At 53.3% G+C, this 27,651-nt stretch overlaps 1 protein-coding gene across 2 annotated transcripts in view; it reads left to right on the top strand.

Moving 5' to 3' along the window:
* Positions 1 to 27,651, top strand: part of POLD1 (DNA polymerase delta 1, catalytic subunit) — a 128,278-nt gene that overhangs the window by 3,367 nt on the left and 97,260 nt on the right. For both annotated transcript variants that reach the window (XM_077259682.1, XM_077259684.1), the window contains exons 2-5: positions 5,053 to 5,256; positions 5,821 to 5,931; positions 17,675 to 17,815; positions 24,078 to 24,203. In XM_077259682.1, coding sequence (XP_077115797.1) covers positions 5,064 to 5,256; positions 5,821 to 5,931; positions 17,675 to 17,815; positions 24,078 to 24,203 — 571 coding nt within the window. In that variant the 5' untranslated portion in view covers positions 5,053 to 5,063. The remainder of the gene's footprint in view (positions 1 to 5,052; positions 5,257 to 5,820; positions 5,932 to 17,674; positions 17,816 to 24,077; positions 24,204 to 27,651) is intronic.

Here is a 27,651-nt window from a genome sequence, read left to right as displayed (position 1 = left end):
CAGCTCCACCACACACGCTGTATGACGTCTCCTCAGCTCCACAACACGCGCTGTATGACGTTCCCTCAGCTCCACAACACACACTGTATGACGTCCCCTCAGCTCCACAACACACCCTGTATGACGTCCCCTCAGCTCCACCACACACGCTGTATGACGTCCCCTCAGCCCCACAACACACCCTGTATGACATCCCCTCAGCCCCACAACACACGCTGTATGACGTCCCCTCCTCCCCACAACACGCTGTATGACGTCCCCTCCGCCCCGCAACACACGCTGTATGACGTCCCCTCAGCCCCGCAACACAAGCTGTATGACGTCCCCTCAGCCCCGCAACACAAGCTGTATGACGTCCCCTCAGCCCCACAACACGCTGTATGACGTCCCCTCAGCCCCACAACACGCTGTATGACGTCCCCTCAGCCCCGCAACACACGCTGTATGACGTCCCCTCAGCTCCACAACACACGCTGTATGACGTCCCCTCAGCTCCACAACACACCCTGTATGACGTCCCCTCAGCCCCACAACACACGCTGTATGACGTCTCCTCAGCCCCACCACACATGCTGTATGACATCCCCTCAGCCCCGCAACACAAGCTGTATGACGTCCCCTCAGCCCCGCAACACAAGCTGTATGACGTCCCCTCAGCCCCACAACACGCTGTATGACGTCCCCTCAGCCCCACAACACACTGTATGACGTCCCCTCAGCTCCACAACACACCCTGTATGACGTCCCCTCAGCTCCACAACACACGCTGTATGACGTCCCCTCAGCTCCACAACACACGCTGTATGATGTCCCCTCAGCCCCACAACACGCTGTATGATGTCCCCTCAGCCCCACAACACGCTGTATGACGTCCCCTCAGCCCCGCAACACACGCTGTATGACGTCCCCTCAGCTCCGCAACACACGCTGTATGACGTCCCCTCAGCCCCACAACACACGCTGTATGACGTCCCCTCAGCTCCACCACACACGCTGTATGACGTCTCCTCAGCTCCACAACACGCGCTGTATGACGTTCCCTCAGCTCCACAACACACACTGTATGACGTCCCCTCAGCTCCACAACACACCCTGTATGACGTCCCCTCAGCTCCACCACACACGCTGTATGACGTCCCCTCAGCCCCACAACACACCCTGTATGACATCCCCTCAGCCCCACAACACACGCTGTATGACGTCCCCTCCTCCCCACAACACGCTGTATGACGTCCCCTCCGCCCCGCAACACACGCTGTATGACGTCCCCTCAGCCCCGCAACACAAGCTGTATGACGTCCCCTCAGCCCCGCAACACAAGCTGTATGACGTCCCCTCAGCCCCACAACACGCTGTATGACGTCCCCTCAGCCCCGCAACACACGCTGTATGACGTCCCCTCAGCTCCACAACACACGCTGTATGACGTCCCCTCAGCTCCACAACACACCCTGTATGACGTCCCCTCAGCCCCACAACACACGCTGTATGACGTCTCCTCAGCCCCACCACACATGCTGTATGACGTCCCCCTCAGCCCCACAACACACGCTGTATGACGTCCCCTCAGCTCCACAACACACGCTGTATGACGTCCCCTCAGCCCCACAACACACGCTGTATGACGTCTCCTCAGCCCCACCACACACGCTGTATGACATCCCCTCAGCCCCACAACACACGCTGTATGACGTCCCCTCGGCTCCACAACACACGCTGTATGACGTCCCCTCAGCCCCACAACACACGCTGTATGACGTCCGCTCAGCTCCACAACACGCGCTGTATGACATTTCCTCAGCCCCACCACATACGCTGTATGACGTCCCCTCAGCTCCACAACACACGCTGTATGACGTCCCCTCAGCTCCACAACACACGCTGTATGACGTCCCCTCAGCTCCACAACACACGCTGTATGACGTCCCCTCAGCCCCACAACACACGCTGTATGACGTCCCCTCAGCTCCACAACACACGCTGTATGACGTCCCCTCAGCTCCACAACACACGCTGTATGATGTCCCCTCAGCCCCACAACACGCTGTATGATGTCCCCTCAGCCCCACAACACGCTGTATGACGTCCCCTCAGCCCCGCAACACACGCTGTATGACGTCCCCTCAGCCCCGCAACACACGCTGTATGACGTCCCCTCAGCTCCGCAACACACGCTGTATGACGTCCCCTCAGCCCCACAACACACGCTGTATGACGTCCCCTCAGCTCCACCACACACGCTGTATGACGTCTCCTCAGCTCCACAACACGCGCTGTATGACGTTCCCTCAGCTCCACAACACACACTGTATGACGTCCCCTCAGCTCCACAACACACCCTGTATGACGTCCCCTCAGCCCCACAACACGCTGTATGACGTCCCCTCAGCCCCGCAACACACGCTGTATGACGTCCCCTCAGCTCCACAACACACGCTGTATGACGTCCCCTCAGCTCCACAACACACCCTGTATGACGTCCCCTCAGCCCCACAACACACGCTGTATGACGTCTCCTCAGCCCCACCACACATGCTGTATGACATCCCCTCAGCCCCGCAACACAAGCTGTATGACGTCCCCTCAGCCCCGCAACACAAGCTGTATGACGTCCCCTCAGCCCCACAACACGCTGTATGACGTCCCCTCAGCCCCACAACACACTGTATGACGTCCCCTCAGCTCCACAACACACCCTGTATGACGTCCCCTCAGCTCCACAACACACGCTGTATGACGTCCCCTCAGCTCCACAACACACGCTGTATGATGTCCCCTCAGCCCCACAACACGCTGTATGATGTCCCCTCAGCCCCACAACACGCTGTATGACGTCCCCTCAGCCCCGCAACACACGCTGTATGACGTCCCCTCAGCTCCGCAACACACGCTGTATGACGTCCCCTCAGCCCCACAACACACGCTGTATGACGTCCCCTCAGCTCCACCACACACGCTGTATGACGTCTCCTCAGCTCCACAACACGCGCTGTATGACGTTCCCTCAGCTCCACAACACACACTGTATGACGTCCCCTCAGCTCCACAACACACCCTGTATGACGTCCCCTCAGCTCCACCACACACGCTGTATGACGTCCCCTCAGCCCCACAACACACCCTGTATGACATCCCCTCAGCCCCACAACACACGCTGTATGACGTCCCCTCCTCCCCACAACACGCTGTATGACGTCCCCTCCGCCCCGCAACACACGCTGTATGACGTCCCCTCAGCCCCGCAACACAAGCTGTATGACGTCCCCTCAGCCCCGCAACACAAGCTGTATGACGTCCCCTCAGCCCCACAACACGCTGTATGACGTCCCCTCAGCCCCGCAACACACGCTGTATGACGTCCCCTCAGCTCCACAACACACGCTGTATGACGTCCCCTCAGCTCCACAACACACCCTGTATGACGTCCCCTCAGCCCCACAACACACGCTGTATGACGTCTCCTCAGCCCCACCACACATGCTGTATGACGTCCCCCTCAGCCCCACAACACACGCTGTATGACGTCCCCTCAGCTCCACAACACACGCTGTATGACGTCCCCTCAGCCCCACAACACACGCTGTATGACGTCTCCTCAGCCCCACCACACACGCTGTATGACATCCCCTCAGCCCCACAACACACGCTGTATGACGTCCCCTCGGCTCCACAACACACGCTGTATGACGTCCCCTCAGCCCCACAACACACGCTGTATGACGTCCGCTCAGCTCCACAACACACGCTGTATGACGTCCCCTCGGCTCCACAACACACGCTGTATGACGTCCCCTCAGCCCCACAACACACCCTGTATGACATCCCCTCAGCCCCACAACACACGCTGTATGACGTCCCCTCCTCCCCACAACACGCTGTATGACGTCCCCTCCGCCCCGCAACACACGCTGTATGACGTCCCCTCAGCCCCGCAACACAAGCTGTATGACGTCCCCTCAGCCCCACAACACGCTGTATGACGTCCCCTCAGCCCCACAACACGCTGTATGACGTCCCCTCAGCCCCGCAACACACGCTGTATGACGTCCCCTCAGCTCCACAACACACGCTGTATGACATCCCCTCAGCTCCACAACACACCCTGTATGACGTCCCCTCAGCCCCACAACACACGCTGTATGACGTCTCCTCAGCCCCACCACACATGCTGTATGACGTCCCCCTCAGCCCCACAACACACGCTGTATGACGTCCCCTCAGCTCCACAACACACGCTGTATGACGTCCCCTCAGCCCCACAACACACGCTGTATGACGTCTCCTCAGCCCCACAACACACGCTGTATGACGTCCCCTCAGCCCCACAACACACGCTGTATGACGTCCGCTCAGCTCCACAACACGCACTGGATGACATTTCCTCAGCCCCACCACATACGCTGTATGACGTCCCCTCAGCTCCACAACACACACTGTATGACGTCCCCTCAGCTCCACAACACACGCTGTATGACGTCCCCTCAGCCACACAACACACCCTGTATGACGTCTCCTCAGCCCCACCACACACGCTGTATGACATCCCCTCAGCCCCACAACACACGCTGTATGACGTCCCCTCAGCTCCACAACACACGCTGTATGACGTCGCCTCAGCTCCACAACACACGCTGTATGACGTCCCCTCAGCTCCACAACACACGCTGTATGACGTCCCCTCAGCTCCACAACACACGCTGTATGACGTCCCCTCAGCTCCACAACACACGCTGTATGACGTCCCCTCAGCCCCACAACACGCGCTGTATGACGTCCCCTCAGCCCCACAACACGCGCTGTATGACGTCCCCTCAGCCCCACAACACACGCTGTATGACGTCCCCTCATACAGAGGAAGTACTGTCGAAATCTACACCCTGGGCCCTTCCACCTCACACCTAAAGTCCCGCCCCAGAGGATCCTTTTAGCCACGCCCCTTGTTAAATACTATTTTATCTATTTTTTCAATTTTATCAAAATAAAAATTGGAATTTATAAAACTAATCTGTTCATGTTTTCGTTGCTTTTTAATTCATAACGTCTTCTTTCTAGAAATACTAAAAATGGACCCTAAGCGTAAAAAGCCTGCACCTCCAGGAGGCTTCTCCTCCTCCCAGACCAAGAAGAAGAAGACGGACTGGGATGAAGACCAACCGTCCCAGTTTGAAGAGGAGCTGGCGTACCTAGATGAGATTGAAGCAGACATGGCCATGGACATGAGCGACATTTGTTCTACTGCAGACGTTTTACCTGTCGGTAGGAAACTTGTGTTTATGTTATAGAGAAACCCAGAAAAAAAAGTATTTATTTTTTCATAAGAAATCCGACACGGTGATGTCTCCCTTATGCCGGGAAGGGGTTAATGTGAATCTGTCACCATATTTCACAATAAAATTTGCATGGATTATTAAATAGATCCTTAGACCAGATCAGACTGGTGTATTTACTATGATAATCCATATCACAATGCTGCTTAGACAAGTTTAAGCTCAATATCTGACGGCTCCTCAGTGTCCCTCCTCCCTGCTGACATCTCACACTGCTCAGTGCAAGCTGGGTGGACAGAGACTGAATGATCTCTTGCTGGGTAAATGGACTCTTAAAATGCTCGTTTTAATGTCAGCCCTCTTGACTTACATTTTCAAAGTAAGTATTCCAGCCTCTTCATGTCTGTGACAACGTGTAGTTTATATTGTGAAATCTGGTCACAGGACTGATGTAAGGCATGCCATAACCATTGATCCAGCCTTGTGAAGTCTGTAGGCAGTGATGGGTAGTTGCAGATTTATATTTCTGCTTCATTTTCTTTTTTTTTTTCAGATAAATTCTCGGACAAATTTTCGGCCAAATGGCTGAGACCTCCTCTTCCTGCAATTGATCCCCTGCGGGATTCCTTATGCTTTCATCAGATTGAACTAGATCATTATATTGGTGAGTAGTAAAAAAAGTGAATCATCCAGAAAATAATTTCTGTAGGACCCGGGAATAAGCATGGCGAGCACTTTGTAATTGTTGGTTCCTGTAGTGGTGCTAGTCGAATCTCGGGACCCCGCTCAGCGAACCACCTCCTACCTGACTGCATCCGCCGCTCTTTTGATTAGCCGGATTCACTTGTCATCATCGTTGCAATGTCTCACCAAGCCGGCTAATCAAAAGATGAGCCACGCATGCTCCTCTTGGTTGGAAAATTTAGAAAGCGTGTTTGTGCCCATAAAGACACCTTTGATTTAAGAAAAACAATTAGTGGTTACCTTTAGTTATAAAATGTCATTCATTTTTAGACAGCTAATACACAGTTAGCACCCTGATCCAAGTTTCAGCTCTTTTTTTCTCTTTCAGGAGTTTCTCTCCCAGTAATGTAGGCTGGATGTCAGCTCTGTGTGTACCCTGCCTTCCCTGCTCATATCTGCATAGTTTCTGTTTAGAGCTGTCAGGACATTTTTTTTTCTTTTGTGGGAGTTTCTCTTCTGGTAATATAGGCTGGATGTGAGCTCTGTCAGTATCCAGGCCACAGCTGGGGGACCAGTGAAAGCCATCAGGAACCTTTTTTTTGTGGGAGTTTCTCTCCCAGTAATATAGGCTGGATGTGAGTTCTATGAGTTTCCAGGGCACTGCGATCATTGCGCATGCAAACATTTCAGCAATCAGATAATTAACGAGCAATTTCATACGGTGTAACAGTTGTCACCTGCCTTTTCCACGGTTTCTGACCTTCTCAGTGAAAGTCGTTAGGAAAAAAAATAAGTAGGCTAATAAGTACACTGGGCCAAGCATACCACTCACAACCTATAGACAGGTGTGGCACTGTTGGTCTATTTTTTATTGGGCGCTGTTAGTGATTTGATATAGGCAGAAATCTTCTAACAAACTCCCTTTAATAATGTCAAATCCTGTTACCTTAAAGGGGTTGTTGTCCACCCCTTATTTAATTTAAATGCATGTATTTTGGGATAGAATCCATTTTTGCCATTCGGTATCATTAAAAATTTAGCTTTCTCTATCGCCTCTCATTGGGGGACACAGGAACCATGGGTGTATGCTGCTGCCACTAGGAGGCTGACACTATGCAAATAAAAAAGTTAGCTCCTCCTCTGCAGTGTACACCTCACCGACAGGAAGTAGGATATTCAGTTTAGCTTAGTGTCAGTAGGAGGTGGACACGGGTCTTTCATTAGACCCTTATCTACCTCAACTAGATGGTGGCCCGATTCTAACGCATCGGGTATTCTAGAATATGCATGTCCACGTAGTATATTGCCCAGTGACGTAGTATATTGCCCAGTTACGTAGTATATTGCCCAGTTACGTAGTATACAGCACAGAGCCACGTAGTATATTGCCCAGTGACGTAGTATATTGCCCAGTGACGTAGTATATTGCCCAGCCACGTAGTATATTGCCCAGTTACGTAGTATATTGCCCAGTGACGTAGTATACAGCACAGAGCCACGTAGTATATTGCACAGCGACGTAGTATACAGCACAGAGCCACGTAGTATATTGCCCAGCCATGTATGTCACAGGATAAAAAATAAACATATACTCACCTTCCGAGGGGCCCCTTGTAGTTATGTCGCCTGTGTTCGGTTGAGGCGGCAGCTTCCGGTCCGAGGGTGTGATGACGTCGCGTGACGGAAGTTGCCGACAGAAAGACGGAAGTACCCCTTAGACAATTATATATATAGATATGCGTCGTTCCTTTTCAGATTTTCCGAAGGGATACAGGGTGAACAGTCACACCTGTAATCCCACATTATGGACTATGAGTACGGCGTGTACTGCCACCCCGTATCCTCATAGATCCCACAGCAGGACCAAGATCCTAGCACACAAGCGTGCTCAGAAGTCCGGTCCTAGTCCCGCCCGACTATCATCGGCGACCTCCGCCCACCGGCGCCATCTTGGTGCTCCTGGCTTGGCGGTTAGCCCTGCCCACCACTCCCCGTGCAGCCGCAGTTACTTATTTCAGCGCCAGGAATGTTTTTCTTCGCCCAACTTAAGAGCGCGAATTTCTGGCGTCCTCGCATCTCCCCACTGCTGTTTTTCAGGCCTGCAGCAAGTTTCGGACAAGAGGGTGCCCCAGATGTGACTGCCTGTTCTCCTAGGGGCTATCATTCCTGAGGAGCATCTTCCACTTCCATCTGGAAACCGCAGCGTCTTCCATGAGTAGCTGCACCGCAGATTGACACTCTCCCCTGCCCCCCTATCCCCTAACCTTCTGACATTTTCCTCAGGGGCCCGTTCGGTCTAATTTTAAGGGAGGTTGCTCCCGGCCTCCTACTTTTTCCCTACCTCCTATGCCTTAGTCTACGTTCACATTAGCGTTCGTCGCCGCAGCGTCGGGCGCCGTAGCGTCGCCGCATGCGTCATGCGCCCCTATATTTAACATGGGGGCGCATGGACATGCGTTGTGCTGCGTTTTGCGACGCATGGGTTTTTTTGGCCGCAAGCGTTGGGCGCAGAGAACGCAGCAAGTTGCATTTTTTTTGCGTCCAACTTTCGGCGAAAAAGGACGCATGCGTCGCAATACGCAGCGTTTTAGCGTGCGTTTTGTTGCGGTTTTGTTTGCGTTGTGCGTTGCGTCGCCGACGCAGCGGCGCACAACGCAAATGTGAACGTAGCCTTAGTGAAACACTTTCCGTGTTCGTCTTGTATCAGGCAGGCCTGCAGCAACCCACATTATGCTCACCGCCCAGGACCCCCCCCACCCCCCCCCCCACCCCAGGCTGAGCCAGAGAGGAGGCCCAATCAGTAGCGGATCTCACACGAGTGTCCCAGATCCTTGTGTCCGCGCTCGATTGGTTGCCCCTGCAGCCTTCCGTAGTAGCCAGCGGGTCGCAAGTTGCTCTGTCCGAGACTTCCAATACAGGCCGTGAAAGATCCAGACAGGAACGCCGGTCTGAGTTCTCTTCTCGGTCCATCTCGCCCCACGATCCTTCTCTGTGGTCGACTTCCCCCTGGTTCTCCCCCCCCCCCAGAGTCAGGCGAGGCTTTCTCTGATGTGCCTTCGGAGGATAATTTGGGGCCGGATTCGAACCAAATCGCCTAGCATGAGGGATATGGTTCAAAGCCTCATTGGAGCAACCAATCAGACCTGTGGCATCAAAGATTCCTCTACGGAACCCGCAGATCAGGCGGTTTCGCTTAGACGGTCTAAACTACCTCCCAAGGTATTCGCTCATCATACTGAATTCGAGGAGCTTCTGGCCAGAGAAAGAGAATTCGACCAGACGTTTTCAAAGAGGCAAGCATCTTGGAGTCTCATATCTCTTTCCTCCGGATCTCATCGCCAACTGGAATGAGAGGCGATAGAGAACGACTTCTCCCTCTGTGGATCCGCAGGCTCATAGACTTGCCACCAACACAGTCCTCACGCTGTCCGGTGGGGCGTCTCTGAAAGATTCCATCGATGGGATCATGGAATCCTTCGCGAAGTCGGCTTTCGAAGCTGCTGCATCTTCCCTATGCCCGGCCTTTGCTTCCACTTGGGTTTCGAAGTCTGTATCCGAATGGGCTAAACAATTCCATTGGGGCATTCAAGCCGGATCTCAACCAGATCGGCTGGCGGAACTTGCCACCCAGATTGCTCACGCCAGGGAATATTTGGTTCCCCTTTCCTGGACGCAGCGTCTTCTGCCGCTCAGGCTCCCAGTAATGTTGTTGCCAGCCGTCTCACAGTTTGGCTCATGACCTGGCAGGCGGATTTGTCATCAAAGAAGTCCCTTACCAGGCTGCCTTTTCAAGGATCACGTCTTTTCGATTCCAAGCTGGACCAAATTATTAAGGACGCCACCGGCGGCACCAGTTCCCTTCTCCAGACCTCTCCAACCTCCCCCTAGGCGGCAACTTCGGTCTTTTCGGCCTTTTTCGTCATTTCGTGGCATCAGATTCCTTTTCCACAACAGCAGAGGCCACAGGCACGTTAAGAGAAGAAGGTATCCTTCGGACTCACTTCTTCCTGGCATTCCTGCTACTCCTAAGGTAGATCCTCCAGGTCTAGGACTGGAAGATCCACCTAGGCATGACTCACGACTAGACCCCAGGCCGTTTCCCAGGCTGGGCAGCCGACTCCTCTTCCTCAGGGATGCCTGGGTCTCTTCAGTAGAGGATTCATGGGTCAGGGAACTTGTATGCTCTGGATACAAAATAGATTCATTTCACGGCCCCAGAATCGTTTCTTCGAATCCCGACCTCCAAGAGACCCCGCTCTAGTCCCGGGTTTCTTTGCAGCCATTGTTTCCCTCATTAAATTCGGGGTAATCGTTCCCGTCCCAGAACAGGAACGGTTCACAGGCCTCTTTTCAAATCTCAAATTGCTGAACTAGAAGTTTCGTCTGAGACACTTCAGGATGGAATCCCCTCGTTCAGTAATCGCTTCCGTGGAGGCTCAGGAATTTCGGTCTCAGGCTTCCGAAAGTCTATCCATTCGACACTCTAGCCCGTTTCGGGTGGCTCGTCAACAGGAAGAAGTCCTGTCTTGTTCCTTCTCAGCACCTCGTATTTCTGGGCATGTTCTTCGACACTTGTCGGACCAGAGTCTTCCTTCCCGAAGACAAGATATCCCTCCTTCGTTGGGAAGTTCGCTTGCTCCAGGGCTCTCGGCTTCCCTCCTTTCCGATGGGCCATGAAGGTCCTGGGGAGGTTGGTTGCAACATCAGAAGCGATTTCCCTTCGCCCATTTCATTCAAGACCTCTTCTGCAATTCTGTCACAGGGGGACGGGTCTGTCTTCTCCCTGCATCGTCCGATCCGGCTCTCCTCCCGGGTCAAACGGTTCCTCGACTGGTGGCCGAGGACACCTCTCATATCCCAGAGCAGATGCTTCAGAGCAGATCCTTCCTTCCAGTTCTCTGGCAGGTGGTGACGACGGACGCCAGCCTGCTCGGCTGAGGCGCGGGGCCTGGTCACCTGATTTTTCAGGGTCGTTGGTCGGCGTAGGAGTCATTTCTGCCGATCAATGTCCTCAAGTTCCGGATAATCTTTCTGTCTTTTCTTCACTGGGTAAGGATTCCCAGGAGTCTGCCAATTCGAATCCAGACAGACAGTGCCATATGTCAACCACCAGGGGTGGACTCGGAGTTCTCTGGCCTCGGTCGAGGTTTCCAGCATCCTCCTTTGGGCAAAGGTCCTGGTGAGATCCGCGGTGCATGTCCCCGGCGTGGACATTTAGGCCGCCGACTTCCTCAGCCGCGGGGGCCTCGCGGCAGGGGAATGGTCCTCACTTCAGGAGGTCTCCCATCGGATTTCTCTTCGATGGGGGACTCCGGAAGTGGACCTCACGGCGTCCCGATTGAACAGGAAGGTCCCTCGGGTCATCCCAAGGTCCAGCGATCCTCTCGCAGTGGTGAAGCTCTGGCCATTCCTTGGTCACAGTTCGTGCTCCCCTATCTGTTCCCACCCCTTTCCTTGCTTTCCAAGCTGTTGAAAAAGATCAAGGCAGAAGGGGTGCCGATCATTCTGATCTCCCCGGATTGGCCCAGGAGATCTTGATTTGCCGAGATCGTCAATCTTCTCGCGGACACCCCCTGGTGACTTCCAGACAGACCTGATCTGCTGTCTCAGGGTCCGATCTGTCACCCGAATTCTCGTTCGCTCAGTTTAACGGCGTGGCTGTTGAGACCGCAGTTCTAAGAGCGTCCGGCCTTTCTGTCCAGATGGTTCACACTATTATCCAAGCTAGGAAGCCTTCGTCTTCCAGTATCTACTATCATACCTGGAAGGCTTACTTCCGTTGGTGCAAGTCCAACCGCTTTTCACCTATGTCCTTTTCCCTGCCTTCCCTTTTGGCTTTCCTTCAAGCAGGACTGGATTCGGGATTCGCTCTTAGTTCCCTAAAGGGCCAGGTTTCTGCGCTCTCCTTCCCTTTCAGAAGACGTTATCATCTCAGCCACAGATTAAGACCTTCCTTCAAGGAGTAGCCCACACTGTCCCTCCGAACAGGGCTCCTGTGGATTCATGGGATTTAAAGCTTGTGCTGGACGTTCTTAGGGGTTCCCCCCTTTGAGCCTTTCAGGGAGTTTTCCCTGTCAGTTTCTAACTTGGAAGGTGGCTTTTCTTGTGGCCATCAATTCGATCCGCCAAGTTTTCGAGCTGGCGGCCATTTTTTGCCGACCTCCTTTCTGGGTTATCCACCAGGACAAGGTGGTCCTCAGGCCTCCGCCTTCCTTCCTTCCCAAGGTGGTTTTCCACCTCAACGAGGACATCGTTCTACCTTCCCTTTTGTCCAGCTCCGACTCATCCTCTGGAGTGATCGTTGAACAAGCTGGACCTCTTCAGGGCAGTGAGGATCTCCCTGGCTAGAACGGCCGCTTTCTGGAAGACAGATTCTCTTTTCGTCATCCCTGATGGCACGCGTAGAGGCCTGACGGCTTCCAAGGCGACTATTGCTCGCTGGATCAGAACGGCAATTTTTTGGAGGCTTACCGGGTCAAGAATAGAGTGCCCCCTCCTGGGTAAAGGCTCACTCTACCCGGGCAGTCGGCGCTTCCTGGGCGGTACGCCACAGGGCTTCCGCCCTACGGCTTTGCAAAGCTGCAACCTGGTCTTCCATCCACACGTTCGCCAGATCTTACAAGGTCCGTACCTATGCTTCGGCGGACGCCAGCCTGGGCAGAAGGATCCTGCAGGCGGCAGTGGTGAGTCCTCTGACCTGATGGAAGTCTGTTTTTCCCACCCCAGGGACTGCTTTGGGACGTTCCATGGTTCCTGTGTCCCCCATTGAGAGGCGATAGAGAAAACAGGGTTTTTGGTTGCTCACCGTAAAATCTGTTTCTCGGAGCCTTCATTGGGGGACACAGCACCCTCCCAAGTTGAACAGCTCTGTTTATTGTGTTATACTGTTAACGTTCGAGTACTTTGAACACTCTTTGAGTGTTTGAAACTGTTAAACTGTAAAGCGCTGCGGAATTTGTTGGCGCTTTATAAATAAAGATTATTATTATTATATTATTCTTTCTCTTTTACACGTTGCTTCTCCTACTGCTTTCTCACTAACTGAATATCCTACTTCCTGTCGGTGGGGTGTACACTGCAGAGGAGGAGCTAACTTTTTTATTTGCATAGTGTCAGCCTCCTAGTGGCAGCAGCATACACCCATGGTTCCTGTGTCCCCCAATGAAGGCTCTGAGAAACAGATTTTACGGTAAGCAACCAAAAATCCTGTTTTTATGGACTCCCCCCATTCAACTGTCACAATAAGCTCACTGTCGGATTCTCTGCTCACTCATTCTGCAGCCGGCAGTAGCTGGCACAACGCAGAGGCTATAGGAGGTAGACGGTGTCAAATTCTTAAAGGGAACCTGTCACCACGTTTTTGGAAGATGGGATAAAAATAGCGTTAAATAGGGGCAGAGGTGGGCGTTACATTAGTGTGTGTGTTATGCGTTTATTACCCACCTAAGTTGCCGAAATAACTTTGCAAAGTCTCCGTTTTCGCCTGTCAATCAGGCTGGTCAGGTCACATGGGCGTGGTGTCTTCCCCCAGATTTGGCGTAGTTTTCCGTTGGTGGCGTAGTGGTGTGCGCATGCCCAAAGTCCGGAATCCTCTTCCAGGGGATTTAAAATAGCGCGGTGTTCGTTATTGCATTGGTGATCGGTGGGCGCGGCCATCTTCCTTTGGCCGCGCGTGCGCAGAAGCGGCGCTCTGCTGGCCGCGGCTTCAGGAAAATGGCCGCGGGATGCCGCGCGTGCGCAGATGGATATCGCGGCGGCCATTTTCCTGAAGCCGCGGCCAGCAGAGCGCCGCTTCTGCGCACGCGCGGCCAAAGGAAGATGGCCGCGCCCACCGATCACCAATGCAATAACGAACACCGCGCTATTTTAAATCCCCTGGAAGAGGATTCCGGACTTTGGGCATGCGCACACCACTACGCCACCAACGGAAAACTACGCCAAATCTGGGGGAAGACAACGCCCATGCGACCTGACCAGCCTGATTGACAGGCGAAAACGGAGACTTTGCAAAGTTATTTCGGCAACTTAGGTGGGTAATAAACGCATAACACACACACTAATGTAACGCCCACCTCTGCCCCTATTTAACGCTATTTTTATCCCATCTTCCAAAAATGTGGTGACAGGTTCCCTTTAATGCAAACCAATTTTTTTTTTTTTTTAAGCCCAAAATAAAATAAAAAAATGTCCTTATAGGTGGACAATCCCTTTAAATTTAATATTAGTTTAGGTCATGGCTGCAGTGTGTGATCTCCGACGTATGCCATGGAATTCTACAACACTGAATGCTGCGAAAATAAGAGAAAAAGCAGAAGTTTTTAAAATTAATTTGGGAATTGTGCACTATATTCTCTGTGAGTCGACGATTCTGTGCATCATGTGCTATATATAAGCATTAGCGCCACGTCTCAGTTTGTTGTTGAATCGATAATTATATGCCTTGTGGTCTGACGCCAAAAGTGGATCCAGCAGGAGTGATTGACAGTGGCATTTAACAGGTTAACAGCCTCAAACATTGCTCCACTCCATTTGCAGCTATTGGATGCAGATCTTATGACATACAGCCATTATCGGACAGATCCACTCCTGACTTGCACCGTATATATATGGCAGATGTCGGTAAGGTACTTAAAAAAAAAAAACCCTGGTAGAACAATTTTATCAAACAAGTAGTTTGTCTGGATAGGTCAGAGAAAAACAATAAAAATGACACCTCTCTTGTAGTATTCCGTTATACCACGCTGAGAAACCAAGCTTTGAAGCCACATGAAAATTAACCTGGAAGTGCACTGGGGGCATGTCACTGCACTTGGAGTTACGGCAAGCTTCTCCCTGTGCACTTCCAGACCTGTAACTTCAAAGTTCGATTTCTCAATGCTGGAATGTCGGATTACTACAAGAGAGGCGTAATTTTTCGCTTCGTTCTACAACCTACGCAGGCGTACCACTAGTTGATTGCTAGCTTTAGGTCACCAGAGGATGCGCTGGTGGTTTGAGGTTGGTACAGTAGAACAGTGGAGGCTCAGATGTTGGATCCTGCATACGAAAATCTTTGACACTGCCAGATGGGTGGAAGGTCTTGTGTTTGCTGGTAGTTGCCAATCTCCAGCCTGTGCAAATAAGGAAGTGAGGTCCCTGAAATTACATCTCTTATAATTGCTGCTATAAGGAAGCAGAGTTCATTTTTCTTGTGCCTGTTATCATTTATTCTATCCCTCGTATTCGCGGAGAGCGAAGGATTGTGAAGGTGGCTGGTGAGGTGAGAAATTCCCCTGGAATAAATTTTCCCTCTTACGTCAGGCCTTTCAAGTTTGAGAAAAAAAAAAAGCAAAATAAAAATTTCCCCATTTGTGGATCGATTGTCTCGTATCTCAATGACTACAATTAACGTGATCCAGCAATAAATCACAAGTATCTTCTGCCCGGAGCAGACGGTCAGCACAGAGGGAATGTGTAAATCACACATTAATCTTACGCTATGATATGTAATCAATTACCCTATCAATATGGCCGGTGTCACCTCTCCATCAAGCGTTATCCACATTTCCTTCTATGATAAAAGACAAATCTGCTGAATAACTGGATACGTCAATGACTACGTTAGCAGGGCTAAGTCGCCGTCAACTAAGCGTAATGGCGGCCGTTACATATTTTTCCAGAAATGGTTAAAGGGGTTGTCCTGTTTACAGAACCTGTTTTCATATATAGGTGCAGTAAAAATTACCGTTGGAAATTCTGTTAGTAAAGTTTACAAACTTTTTGCTTTTGGCAATTAACCAGTCCAAAAGCATATTGTAAATTACTCACCACAACAAATATAACAGGTGGTTTCTCCAAATTCTCCTCAAAATGCCCGTTTGAGAGTTATTGATTCTCCATGACAAGTGTCTTGTGCTATTATGTCTTGCTGTAGCTGTGATACATACCCGGACACCATCTACTGGCAGCCTCCCTGAGGAATCTTAGACCATTCCTCATGGGCAGTACCCTCCAGATCACAAATATCCTTGTTCTTTTGTGCTGTGACTGCCTTCTTCAAATCCTACCAAAGATTTTTTTTATAGAGTTCAAGTCAGGCGACTGAAGTCCGCTCCAGAATCTCACAGGATTTCTGAGACCATACATTGGGATCATTGGTTTGTTAAAAGGTCCAATGACGCCTAAGCTTTAGTTTCCTCCCAGAAGGCTTGAAGTTTTCTTCAAGGATTTCCTGATGCTTCATTGATTACATCTTGCCCTCCACCACATGGTGCAGGTTTCCAGTGTCAGAAAAGCAAAGCAACCCTAGAGCATCACCAAGCCTCTTCATGCTTCACTGTAGACATCAAGGAGCCTCAACCTTTCTTCACTGTAGGCATCACAGAGCCTCCACCATGCTTCACTGTAGGCATCACAAGCCACCGCGATGCTTCACTGTAGGCATCACAAGCCACCGCGATGCTTCACTGTAGGCATCACAAGCCACCGCGATGCTTCACTGTAGGCATCAGAAGCCACCGCGATGCTTCACTGTAGGCATCACAAGCCACCGCGATGCTTCACTGTAGGCATCACAAGCCACCGCGATGCTTCACTGTAGGCATCATGAGCCACCGCGATGCTTCTCTGTAGGCATCACGAGCCAACGCGATTCTTCACTGTAGGCATCACGAGCCACCACGATGCTTCGCTGTAGGCACCACGAGCCACCGCGATGCTTCGCTGTAGGCATCACGAGCCACCGCGATGCTTCGCTGTAGGCATCACGAGCCACCACGATGCTTCGCTGTAGGTATCACGAGCCACCGCGATGCTTCGCTGTAGGCATCATGAGCCACCGCGATGCTTCGCTGTAGGCATCGTCCAGCCATCGCCATTTTTCACTGTGCCCGAATAAACTAAACCACCTCTAAAAGGGTGGTGTTACCCGAGACATTTATTATATATGTTTGGTATGTGTATATATATGTATGTGTGTGTTTATATATACATACGTACGTACGTACGTACATACATACATACATACATACATACATACATACATACATGCCAAATATAAGAAAACGGAAAAAACTGCACCAACTTGCTAACAATAGTCTGAATCAATATTTAGTTTGGAGCATACCTCATCAAGTTAAGCTTGGTGGTGCATGTAGAAAAGTTGGAGTTCAAATATGTAAAAAAATGTTAAAGAAATCTCCCCACGCATTTACCTACTTTCTCTGCTTGTCAAAGGATTGTCTGCAGGATCCTCAGGGGCAGGTCTTTAAGCTACTCTGCATTACACATTGAGCCACGCCCTCTTGAAAAGAACATAAAAAGCAACACTAAATTAAAAAAATCTTATGTGGCAAATATGCAAAAAAATTTATTTCTCAGGGAAGCAGCTGGAATACAAGAAGAGAAAAACCTGGCCACCTCGGACTTGGTGACACGCTCTCTTTATCTATGAACCTCTATAGGGGAAACAGATTTTTTTTTCAAGTAATCAAGCAGGATCAGTGAAGAAAAAGAGCAGAACATGTTCTATTACACGATGGCGGTATTCTCCACTTGGCTGACAGCGTAGCCTCAGTATAATGTTTTTAGTGAACAGCCCTATTGAATAACATTGTTCTTAGCGCTGTCTGCGTGATGTCACTTTTAGTCCACGAGAGCACTCGGACTCAAGACTGTCGTGTGAACGTAGCCTAAAAGTGATTGTGAGATCTGTCTCCTGCTCTTTAACCAATGATGTCTTACAGGGTCACATATTCCTGGGATGCCCGGTGCTACTCAGGGACCGGTACCCATCATCCGGATGTTTGGAATCACCGCGGATGGGAACAGCATATGCTGCCATATTCACGGCTTTGCCCCGTACTTCTATGTGCCTTTGCAGCCAGGTATGTGCCCAGATGGCTCTCATTTTTATAAATAAACTAGATGTCTCCAGCCAGCTAACGCTCGGCACGCTCACTGCTATCTAATTAACGCTGCTGGTGATTAAACTAAAGTAAATAATGACAACATTCAATAGCGCTTACACAGGTGGTAAATTAACTTAAAATGAAGTTAATAACAATGGTGTGGTGATGTGTTGGGGGCGGGATTATGTGTGGTGATGTGGTGGGGGGCGGGATTATGTGTGGTGATGTGGGGGGGCAGGATTATGTGTGGTGATGTGGGGGGGCGGGATTATGTGTGGTGATGTGGGGAGGCGGTATTATGTGTGGTGATGTGGGGGGCGGGATTGTGTGGTGATGTGTTGGGGGGCGGGATTATGTGTTGGGGGCGTGGGATTATGTGGTGATGTGGTGGGGCGGCAGGATTAAGTGTGGTGATGTGGGCGGGCAAGCGGGATTATGTTTGGTGATGTGGGGGGCGGGATTATGTGTGGTAATGTGGTGGGGGGCCTGGATTATGTGTGGTGATGTGGTCGGGGGCGGGATTATGTCTGGTAAAGTGGGGGGCTAGATTATGTGTGGTAATGTGGGGGGCTGGATTATCTGTAGTAATGTGGGGGGCGGGACTATGTGTGGCAATGTGGTGGGGGGTGGGATTTTGTGTGGTAATGTGGGGGGTGGGATTTTGTGTGGTAATGTGGGGGGTGGGATTATGTGTGGTAATGTGTGTGGCGGGATTATGTGTGGTAATGTGGAGGGCAGGATTATCTGTAGTAATGTGGGGGCGGGATTATGTGTGGTAATGTGGTGGGGGGTGGGATTATGTGTGGTAATGTGGTGGGGGGGCGGATTATGTGTGGTAATGTGGTGGGCGGGATTATCTGTAGTAATGTGGTGGGGGGGCAGGATTATGTGTGGTAATGTGGTGGGGGGGCGGGATTATGTTTGGTAATGTGGGGGGAGGGATTATGTGGTAATGTGGTGGGATTATCTGTGGCAATGTGGTGGGGGGTGGGATTATGTGTAGTAATGTGGAGGGCGGGATTGTGTGGTAATGTGGTGGGGGGGCGGGATTGTGTGGTAATGTGGTGGGGGGGCGGGATTATGTGTGGTAATGTGGGGGGCGGAATTGTGTGGCAATGTGGTGGGGGGGCGGGATTATCTGTGGTAATGTGGTGGGGGCGGGATTATGTGTGGTAATGTGGTGGGGGGCGGGATTATGTGTGGTAATGTGGTGGGGGCGGGATTATGTGTGGTAATGTGGTGGGGGCGGGATTATGTGTGGTAATGTGGTGGGGGCGGGATTATGTGTAGTAATGTGGTGGGGGCGGGATTATGTGTGGTAATGTGGTGGGGGGGATTATGTGGTAATGTGGTGGGCGGGATTATCTGTAGTAATGTGGTGGGGGGGTGGGATTATGTGTGGTAATGTGGAGGGGCGGGATTATCTGGTAATGTGGGGGCGGGATTATCTGGTAATGTGGGGGCTGGATTATGTGTGGTAATGTGGTTGGGGCGGGATTATGTGTGATAATGTGGGGGGGCGGGATTATCTGTGGTAATGTGGTGGGGGGTGGGATAATGTGTGGTAATGTGGTGGGGGGGCGAGATTATGTGTGGTAATGTGGGGGGGCGGGATTATCTGTGGTAATGTGGTGGGGGGTGGGATAATGTGTGGTAATGTGGTGGGGGGGCGAGATTATGTGTGGTAATGTGGGGGGCGGGATTATGTGTAGTAATATGGTGGGGTGGCGGGATTGTGTGGTGGGGGGCGGGATTTTGTGTGGTAATGGGGTGGGATTATGTGTGGTAATGGGGTGGGGGGGCGGGATTATGTGTGGTAATGGGGTGGGGGGGCGGGATTATGTGTAGTAATGTGGTGGGGGTGGGATTATGGGTGGTGGTGGGCGGGATTATGGGTGGTGGGGGGCGGGATTATTTTTATGTGTGGTAATGTGGTGGGGGGCGGCATTATGTGTGGTAATGTGGTGGGGGGCGGGATTATCTGTGGTAATGTGGTGGGGGGCGGGATTATGTGTAGTAATGTGGTGGGGTGGCGGGATTATGTGTGGTGGAGGGGCGGGATTATGTGTGATAATGTGGTGGGGGCGGGATTATATGTGGTAATGTGGTGGGGGGCGGGATTATCTATGGTAATGTGGTGGTGGGATTATGTGTGGTAATGTGGGGGTGCGGGATTATCTATAGTAATGTGGGGGGCGGGATTATGTGTGGTAATGTGGGGGGGCGGTATTATGTGTGTTAATGTGGTGGGGGGCGGGATTATGCGTGGTAATGTGGGGGGGACAGAATTATCTGTGGTAATGTGGTGGGGGCGAGATTGTGTGTAGTAATGGGGTGGGGGGGCGGGATTATGTGTGGTAATGGGGTGGGGGGGCGGGATTATGTGTGGTAATGGGGTGGGGGGGCGGGATTATGTGTGGTAATGGGGAGGGGGGGCGGGATTATGTGTGGTGATGTGGTGGGGGGGATTATGTGGTAATGTGGTGGGCGGGATTATCTGTAGTAATGTGGTGGGGGGGTGGGATTATGTGTGGTAATGTGGAGGGGCGGGATTATCTGGTAATGTGGGGGCGGGATTATCTGGTAATGTGGGGGCTGGATTATGTGTGGTAATGTGGTTGGGGCGGGATTATGTGTGATAATGTGGGGGGGGCGGGATTATCTGTGGTAATGTGGTGGGGGGTGGGATAATGTGTGGTAATGTGGTGGGGGGGCGAGATTATGTGTGGTAATGTGGGGGGGCGGGATTATCTGTGGTAATGTGGTGGGGGGTGGGATAATGTGTGGTAATGTGGTGGGGGGGCGAGATTATGTGTGGTAATGTGGGGGGCGGGATTATGTGTAGTAATATGGTGGGGTGGCGGGATTGTGTGGTGGGGGGCGGGATTTTGTGTGGTAATGGGGTGGGATTATGTGTGGTAATGGGGTGGGGGGGCGGGATTATGTGTGGTAATGGGGTGGGGGGGCGGGATTATGTGTAGTAATGTGGTGGGGGTGGGATTATGGGTGGTGGTGGGCGGGATTATGGGTGGTGGGGGGCGGGATTATTTTTATGTGTGGTAATGTGGTGGGGGGCGGCATTATGTGTGGTAATGTGGTGGGGGGCGGGATTATCTGTGGTAATGTGGTGGGGGGCGGGATTATGTGTAGTAATGTGGTGGGGTGGCGGGATTATGTGTGGTGGAGGGGCGGGATTATGTGTGATAATGTGGTGGGGGCGGGATTATATGTGGTAATGTGGTGGGGGGCGGGATTATCTATGGTAATGTGGTGGTGGGATTATGTGTGGTAATGTGGGGGTGCGGGATTATCTATAGTAATGTGGGGGGCGGGATTATGTGTGGTAATGTGGGGGGGCGGTATTATGTGTGTTAATGTGGTGGGGGGCGGGATTATGCGTGGTAATGTGGGGGGGACAGAATTATCTGTGGTAATGTGGTGGGGGCGAGATTGTGTGTAGTAATGGGGTGGGGGGGCGGGATTATGTGTGGTAATGGGGTGGGGGGGCGGGATTATGTGTGGTAATGGGGTGGGGGGGCGGGATTATGTGTGGTAATGGGGAGGGGGGGCGGGATTATGTGTGGTGATGTGTTGGGGGCGAGATTGTGTGGTGATGTGTTGGGGGCAGGATTATGTGTGGTGATGTGGGGGGCGGGATTATGTGTGGTAATGTGGGGGGGGCGTGATTATGTGTGGTAATGTGGGGGGGCGGGATTATGTGTGGTGATGTTTTGAAGAGGTGGGCTTATGTGTGGTAATGTGGTGGGGGGCGGGATTATGTTTGGTAATGTGGTGGTGGGGCGGAATTTTTATCTGTAGTAATGTGGTGGAGGGCGGGATTATGTGTGGTAATGTGGGGAGGGCGGGATTATGTGTGGTAATGTGGGGGGGGCGGGATTATGTGTGGTAATGTGGGGGCGGGATTATGTGTGGTAATGTGGGGGGGGCGGGATTATGTGTGGTAATGTGGTGGGGGCAGGATTATGTGTGGTAATGTGGCGGGGTGGCGGGATTATGTGTGGTAATGTGGTGGGGTGGCGGGATTATGTGTGGTAATGTGGTGGGGTGGTGGGATTATGTGTGGTGATGTGGGGGGGCGGGATTATGTGTGGTAATGTGGTGGGGGGGCGGGATTATGTGGTGATGTGGTGGGGTGCAGGATTATGTGTGGTAATGTGTTGGGCGGGACTATGTGTGGTAATGTGGTGGGGGGGCGGGATTATGTGTGGTAATGTGGTGGGGGGGCGGGATTATGTGTGGTGATGTGGTGGGGTGCAGGATTATGTGTGGTAATGTGTTGGGCGGGATTATGTGTGGTAATGTGGTGGGGGCGGGATTATGCGTGGTAATGGGTTGAAGGGGCGGGATTATGTGGTGATTGTTGGGGGGGCGAGATTTTGTGGTGATGTGTTGGGGGGGCGGGATTATGTGTGGTGATGTGTTGAAGGGGCGGGATTATGTGTGGTGATGTGGTGGGGGGGCGGGATTATGTGTGGTGATGTGGGGGGTGGGATTTGTGGGGGTTGGGATTGTGTGTGGTGATGTGCGGATTGTGTGTGGTAATGCGGTGGGGTTGGGATTGTGTGTGGTAATGGGGTGGGGGGCAGGATTATGTGTGGTGATGTACCGGGGGGCGGAGCTACTGTGCAGGGGGCGGGATTAGCGAGTAATCACGATGCCTCTTATATATATAGATATTAGGGGTTATGTATTAAGCTTTTAGGCAGATTCATTGCATTTGTTGCATTTTTTTTGTCTAGTTTTTACTGTAATGTATGTACCGTATTTTTCGGACTATAAGACGCACCAGACCATAAGGTGCACCCCAAATTTGGGGTGAAAATTGCAGAAAAAAAGATTTTTTTATAAGATGGGGGTCCGTCTTATTGTCCGAATTTACAGTATCTTACCTGAGGGCTGGCGGTGGCAGAGCAGGGTCACAGGAGGCATGGTGTCGGCAGAGGTGGGGTGATGCGGTACGGCGTGCACCTGAGCAGGGTCCCTTCCTGCTTAGGTGGGCGACGCCACAGCCTGGTGTCCATGGGAGGGTTGCAGCAGTGGTTACCGGCAAAGGTGCTGGGATGAGGAGGTGCTGGGATGAGGAGGTGCTGGGATGAGGAGGTGCTGGGATGAGGAGGTGCTGGGATGAGGAGGCGCAGTGAGAGGTATGGCGTCAGAGGGGTCCCTTTCCCCGGTGAGGTGATGCAGCAGCCCGGTAAGCAGCAGAGCCGGGTGAATACTGTTGTTAGCGGTGGTGGCAGCCATCTTCCGGAGGCCGCGCGTGCGGCCAAGAACTTCAGGAAAATGGCTGCCGCAATCCCCATCTGCGCACGCGCGGCATCCCGCGGCCATTTTCCTGAAGCCCCGGGAAGCAGAGCGCTCCATCTGCGCACGCGCGGCCTTCGGAAGATGGCCGCCACCACCGCTAACAACAGGATTCACCCGGCTCTGCTGCTTACCGGGCTGCTGCATCACCTCACCGGGGAAAGGGACCCCGCTCACTGCGCCTCCTCATCCCCGCACGTCTGCCGCCACACCTCTGCCACCGCACCTCCGGTAAGCCTGCATTGCGACTATTAGACACCCCCCCCATTTTCCCCCCTTTTTTTGGGGGGGAAAAAGTGCGTCTTGTAGTCCGAAAAATACAGTATATAAAGCTCACAGGTAAAGACAAGATTTTATAAGACTCCATTCACATGCATCAACAAAACTCATCCATAATTAAAGGGATTGTACTTTCCACGTAAATCCCCCTATCCACGTAAATCCCCCTATCCATGTAAATCCCCCTATCCATGTTAAGCCCCCTATCCGTGTAAAGCCCCCTATCCGTGTAGAGCCCCCTATCCGTGTAGAGCCCCCTATCGGTGGAGAGCCCCCTATCCGTGCAACGCCAAACTTGCATTATTTATTTTTATTTGTCTAAAAAGATCATGGATCAGTATGTAAAAATAATAATTTGCTTTGTTGCTTTTTTTTCTGGACCTGTAGCGATTTTATTTTTCCCTTGTGTGTGGGCTTCTTTTTTTGCGCGGCGATCCGACAGTACTACATGTGCAGTAAACATGGCCGTAGTGTAAGTGTGTAACTCTTGACTTGTGGCACAAGCGGCATGGAAAGATCAGGGTGTGGATGATGGGGGACACTGAGGCATCGTGGAGAGCAGACCAATGCCGACTGTCTACTTTTCCCTCTCTGTCCGATATGGTGCCATCATTGTATCGGATTGGTCTTTCAGGCTTCAAAGAAGAGTCACTGAGCGACTTCAAGAAGGAGCTGAACAATGTCGTGATCAAGGACATGCGATCCAACAAGGACAACCTCTCGCAGGCAGTTCTGGCCGTTGACATCCTTAAGAAAGAGAGTGAGTGATTACGTCTTTCTCATCCTGAAATTGGGGGATAAAAAAAATTCCTAACGGCTCTTCATGACTGCTGGGGGGACGTGTTCTGTTGTACCTGACCAATTAGATTACCTGCTGTCCTCACCACGTCTTTACTCTTTATTTTATCTTTGGTAGGAGACAAAGCCGATATCCCTGATTACCCTATGTCCTTAAGTGTATTAGGACATGTCAGCACTCTGATCGCTGGGGTCCACTCTCTAGGACTTGTAGTTCTTGGGTGCCTGGGGGGCGGTGCGTGCTGCTCCTGATAAGATGCCTGGGGGTAGGTCTCTGCCTCTCCTGATAAGGTGCATGGGAGGAGGTCTCTGCTGCTCCTGATAAGATGCCTGGGGGAGGTCTCTGCTGCTCCTGATAAGGAGCCTGGGGGGCGGTGTGTGCCGTTCTTCATAGAGTGCCTGGGGGCCGGTGCGTGCCGTTCTTCATAGGGTGCGGTGCTCCTCGTAGGGTGCCTGGGGGGCGGTGCGCGCCGGTTCTGATAAGGAGCCTGGGGGCGGTGCGTGCCATTCCAGATAAGGAGCCTGGGGGGTGGTGCATGTCACTCCAGATAAGGAGCCTGGGGGGTGGTGCATGTCACTCCAGATAAGGAGCCTGGGTGGTGCATGCCACTCCTGATAAGGAGCCTGGGGGCCGGTGCGTGCCGTTCTTCATAGGGTGCGGTGCTCCTCGTAGGGTGCCTGGGGGGCGGTGCGCGCCGGTTCTGATAAGGAGCCTGGGGGCGGTGCGTGCCATTCCAGATAAGGAGCCTGGGGGGCGGTGCGTGCCATTCCAGATAAGGAGCCTGGGGGGTGGTGCATGTCACTCCAGATAAGGAGCCTGGGGGGTGGTGCATGTCACTCCAGATAAGGAGCCTGGGTGGTGCATGCCACTCCTGATAAGGAGCCTGGGAGGGTGGTGCGTGCCAATCCTGATAAGGAGCCTGGGAGGTGGTGCGTGCCACTCCTGATAAGGCGCCTGGGGGGGGCTGCGTGCCACTCCTGATAAGGAGCCTGGGAGGTTGTGCGTGCCACTCCTGATAAGGCGCCTGGGGGGGTGGTACATGCCACTCCTGATAAGGAGCCTGGGGGGGTGGTGCGTGCCACTCCTGATAAGGAGCCTGGGAGAGTGGTGCGTGCCACTCCTGATAAGGAGCCTGGGAGGTGGTGCGTGCCACTCCTGATAAGGCGGGGGGGGGGGGGGGGGTGCGCGCCACTCCTGATAAGGAGCCCGGGAGGTGGTGCGTGCCACTCCTGATAAGGAGCCTGGGGGGGGGGGGTGCGTGCCACTCCTGATGAGGAGCCTGGGGGTGGTGCATGTCACTCCTGATAAGGAGCCTGAGCGCTGCGTTCCACTCCTGATAAGGCGCCTGGGGGGGTGCAACCCTCTCCCGATAAGGAGCCTGGGGGGTGGTGCGTGCCACTCCTGATAAGGCGCCTGGGGGGGGGGGGTGCATGCCACTCCTGATAAGGAGCTTGGGGAGCAATCCGTGCCACTCTTGATAAGGAGCCTGAGGGGATGGTGCGTGCCACTCCTGATAAGGAGCCTGGGGGGTGGTGCGTGCCACTCCAGATAAGGAGCCTGGGGGGGGGTGCGTGCCACTCCTGATAAGGAGCCTGGGAGGTGGTGCGTGCCACTCCTGATAAGGAGCCTGGGAGGTGGTGCGTGCCACTCCTGATAAGGCGCCTGGGGGGGTGGTGCATGCCACTCCTGATAAGGAGCCTGGGAGGGTGGTGCGTGCCACTCTTGATAAGGAGCCTGGGAGGTGGTGCGTGCCACTCCTGATAAGGAGCCTTGGCGGTGCATGCCACTCCTCCTAAGGAGCCTGGGAGGGTGATGCGTGCCAATCCTGATAAGGAGCCTGGGAGGTGGTGCGTGCCACTCCTGATAAGGCGCCTGGGGGGGGGGTGCGTGCCACTCCTTATAAGGGGCCTGGGAGGGTGGTGCGTGCTGCTCCTGATAAGGAGCCTGGGAGGTGGTGCGTGCCACTCCTGATAAGGCGCCTGGGGGGGTGGTGCATGCCACTCCTGATAAGGAACCTGGGGGGGGTGGTGCGTGCCACTCCTGATAAGGAGCCCGGGGGGGGGGGGGTGCGTGCCACTCCTGATAAGGAGCCTGGGGGGGGGGTGCGTGCCACTCCTGATAAGGAGCCTGGGAGGTGGTGCGTGCCACTCCTGATAAGGAGCCTGGGAGGTGGTGCGTGCCACTCCTGATAAGGCGCCTGGGGGGGGGGGGGGTGTGCATGCCACTCCTGATAAGGAGCCTGGGAGGGTGGTGCGTGCTACTCCTGATGAGGAGCCTGGGGGTGGTGCATGTCACTCCTGATAAGGAGCCTGAGCGGTTCGTTCCACTCCTGATAAGGCGCCCGGGGGGTGGTGCATCCCACTCCCGATGAGCCTGGGGGGTGGTGCGTGCCACTCCTGATAAGGCGCCTGGGGGGGGGGGGGTCATGCCACTCCTGATAAGGAGCTTGGGGAGCAATCCGTGCCACTCTTGATAAGGAGCCTGGGGGGATGGTGCGTGCCACTCCTGATAAGGAGCCTGGGAGGTGGTGTGTGCCACTCCTGATAAGGCGCCGGGGGGGGTGGTGCATGCCACTCCTGATAAGGAGCCTGGGAGGGTGGTGCGTGCCACTCCTGATAAGGAGCCTGGGAGGTGGTACGTGCCACTCCTGATAAGGAGCCTGGGGGGGGGGGGTGCGTGCCACTCCTGATAAGGCGCCTGGGGGGGTGGTGCATGCCACTTCTGATAAGGAGCCTGGGGGGGTGGTGCGTGCCACTCCTGATAAGGAGCCTGGGAGGTGGTGCGTGCCACTCCTGATAAGGAGCCTGGGGGGGGGGGGGTGCGTGCCACTCCTGATGAGGAGCCTGGGGGTGGTGCATGTCACTCCTGATGAGGAGCCTGGGGGTGGTGCATGTCACTCCTGATAAGGAGCCTGAGCGGTGCGTTCCACTCCTGATAAGGCGCCTGGGGGGGGTGCATCCCACTCCCGATAAGGAGCCTGGGGGGTGGTGCGTGCCACTCCTGATAAGGCGCCTGGGGGGGGGGGGTGCATGCCACTCCTGATAAGGAGCTTGGGGAGCAATCCGTGCCACTCTTGATAAGGAGCCTGGGGGGATGGTGCGTGCCACTCCTGATAAGGAGCCTGGGGGGTGGTGCGTGCCACTCCAGATAAGGAGCCTGGGGGGTGGTGCGTGCCACTCCTGATAAGGAGCCTGGGGGGTGGTGCGTGCCACTCCAGATACGGAGCCTGGGGGGTGGTGCGTGCCACTCCTGATGAGGAGCCTGGGGGGTGGTGCATGTCACTCCTGATAAGGAGCCTGGGGGGTGGTGCATGCCACTCCTGATAAGGAGCCTGGGCGGTGGTGCATGCCACTCCTGATAAGGAGCCTGGGAGGGTGGTGCGTGCCACTCCTGATAAGGAGTCTGGGAG

This window comes from Ranitomeya variabilis, chromosome 4 (assembly GCF_051348905.1).
Source record: "Ranitomeya variabilis isolate aRanVar5 chromosome 4, aRanVar5.hap1, whole genome shotgun sequence".
NCBI lineage: Eukaryota > Metazoa > Chordata > Amphibia > Anura > Dendrobatidae > Ranitomeya > Ranitomeya variabilis.
The sequence above is the reverse complement of the archived record's forward strand: the minus strand, read 5'-3'. Positions and strand labels throughout refer to the sequence as shown.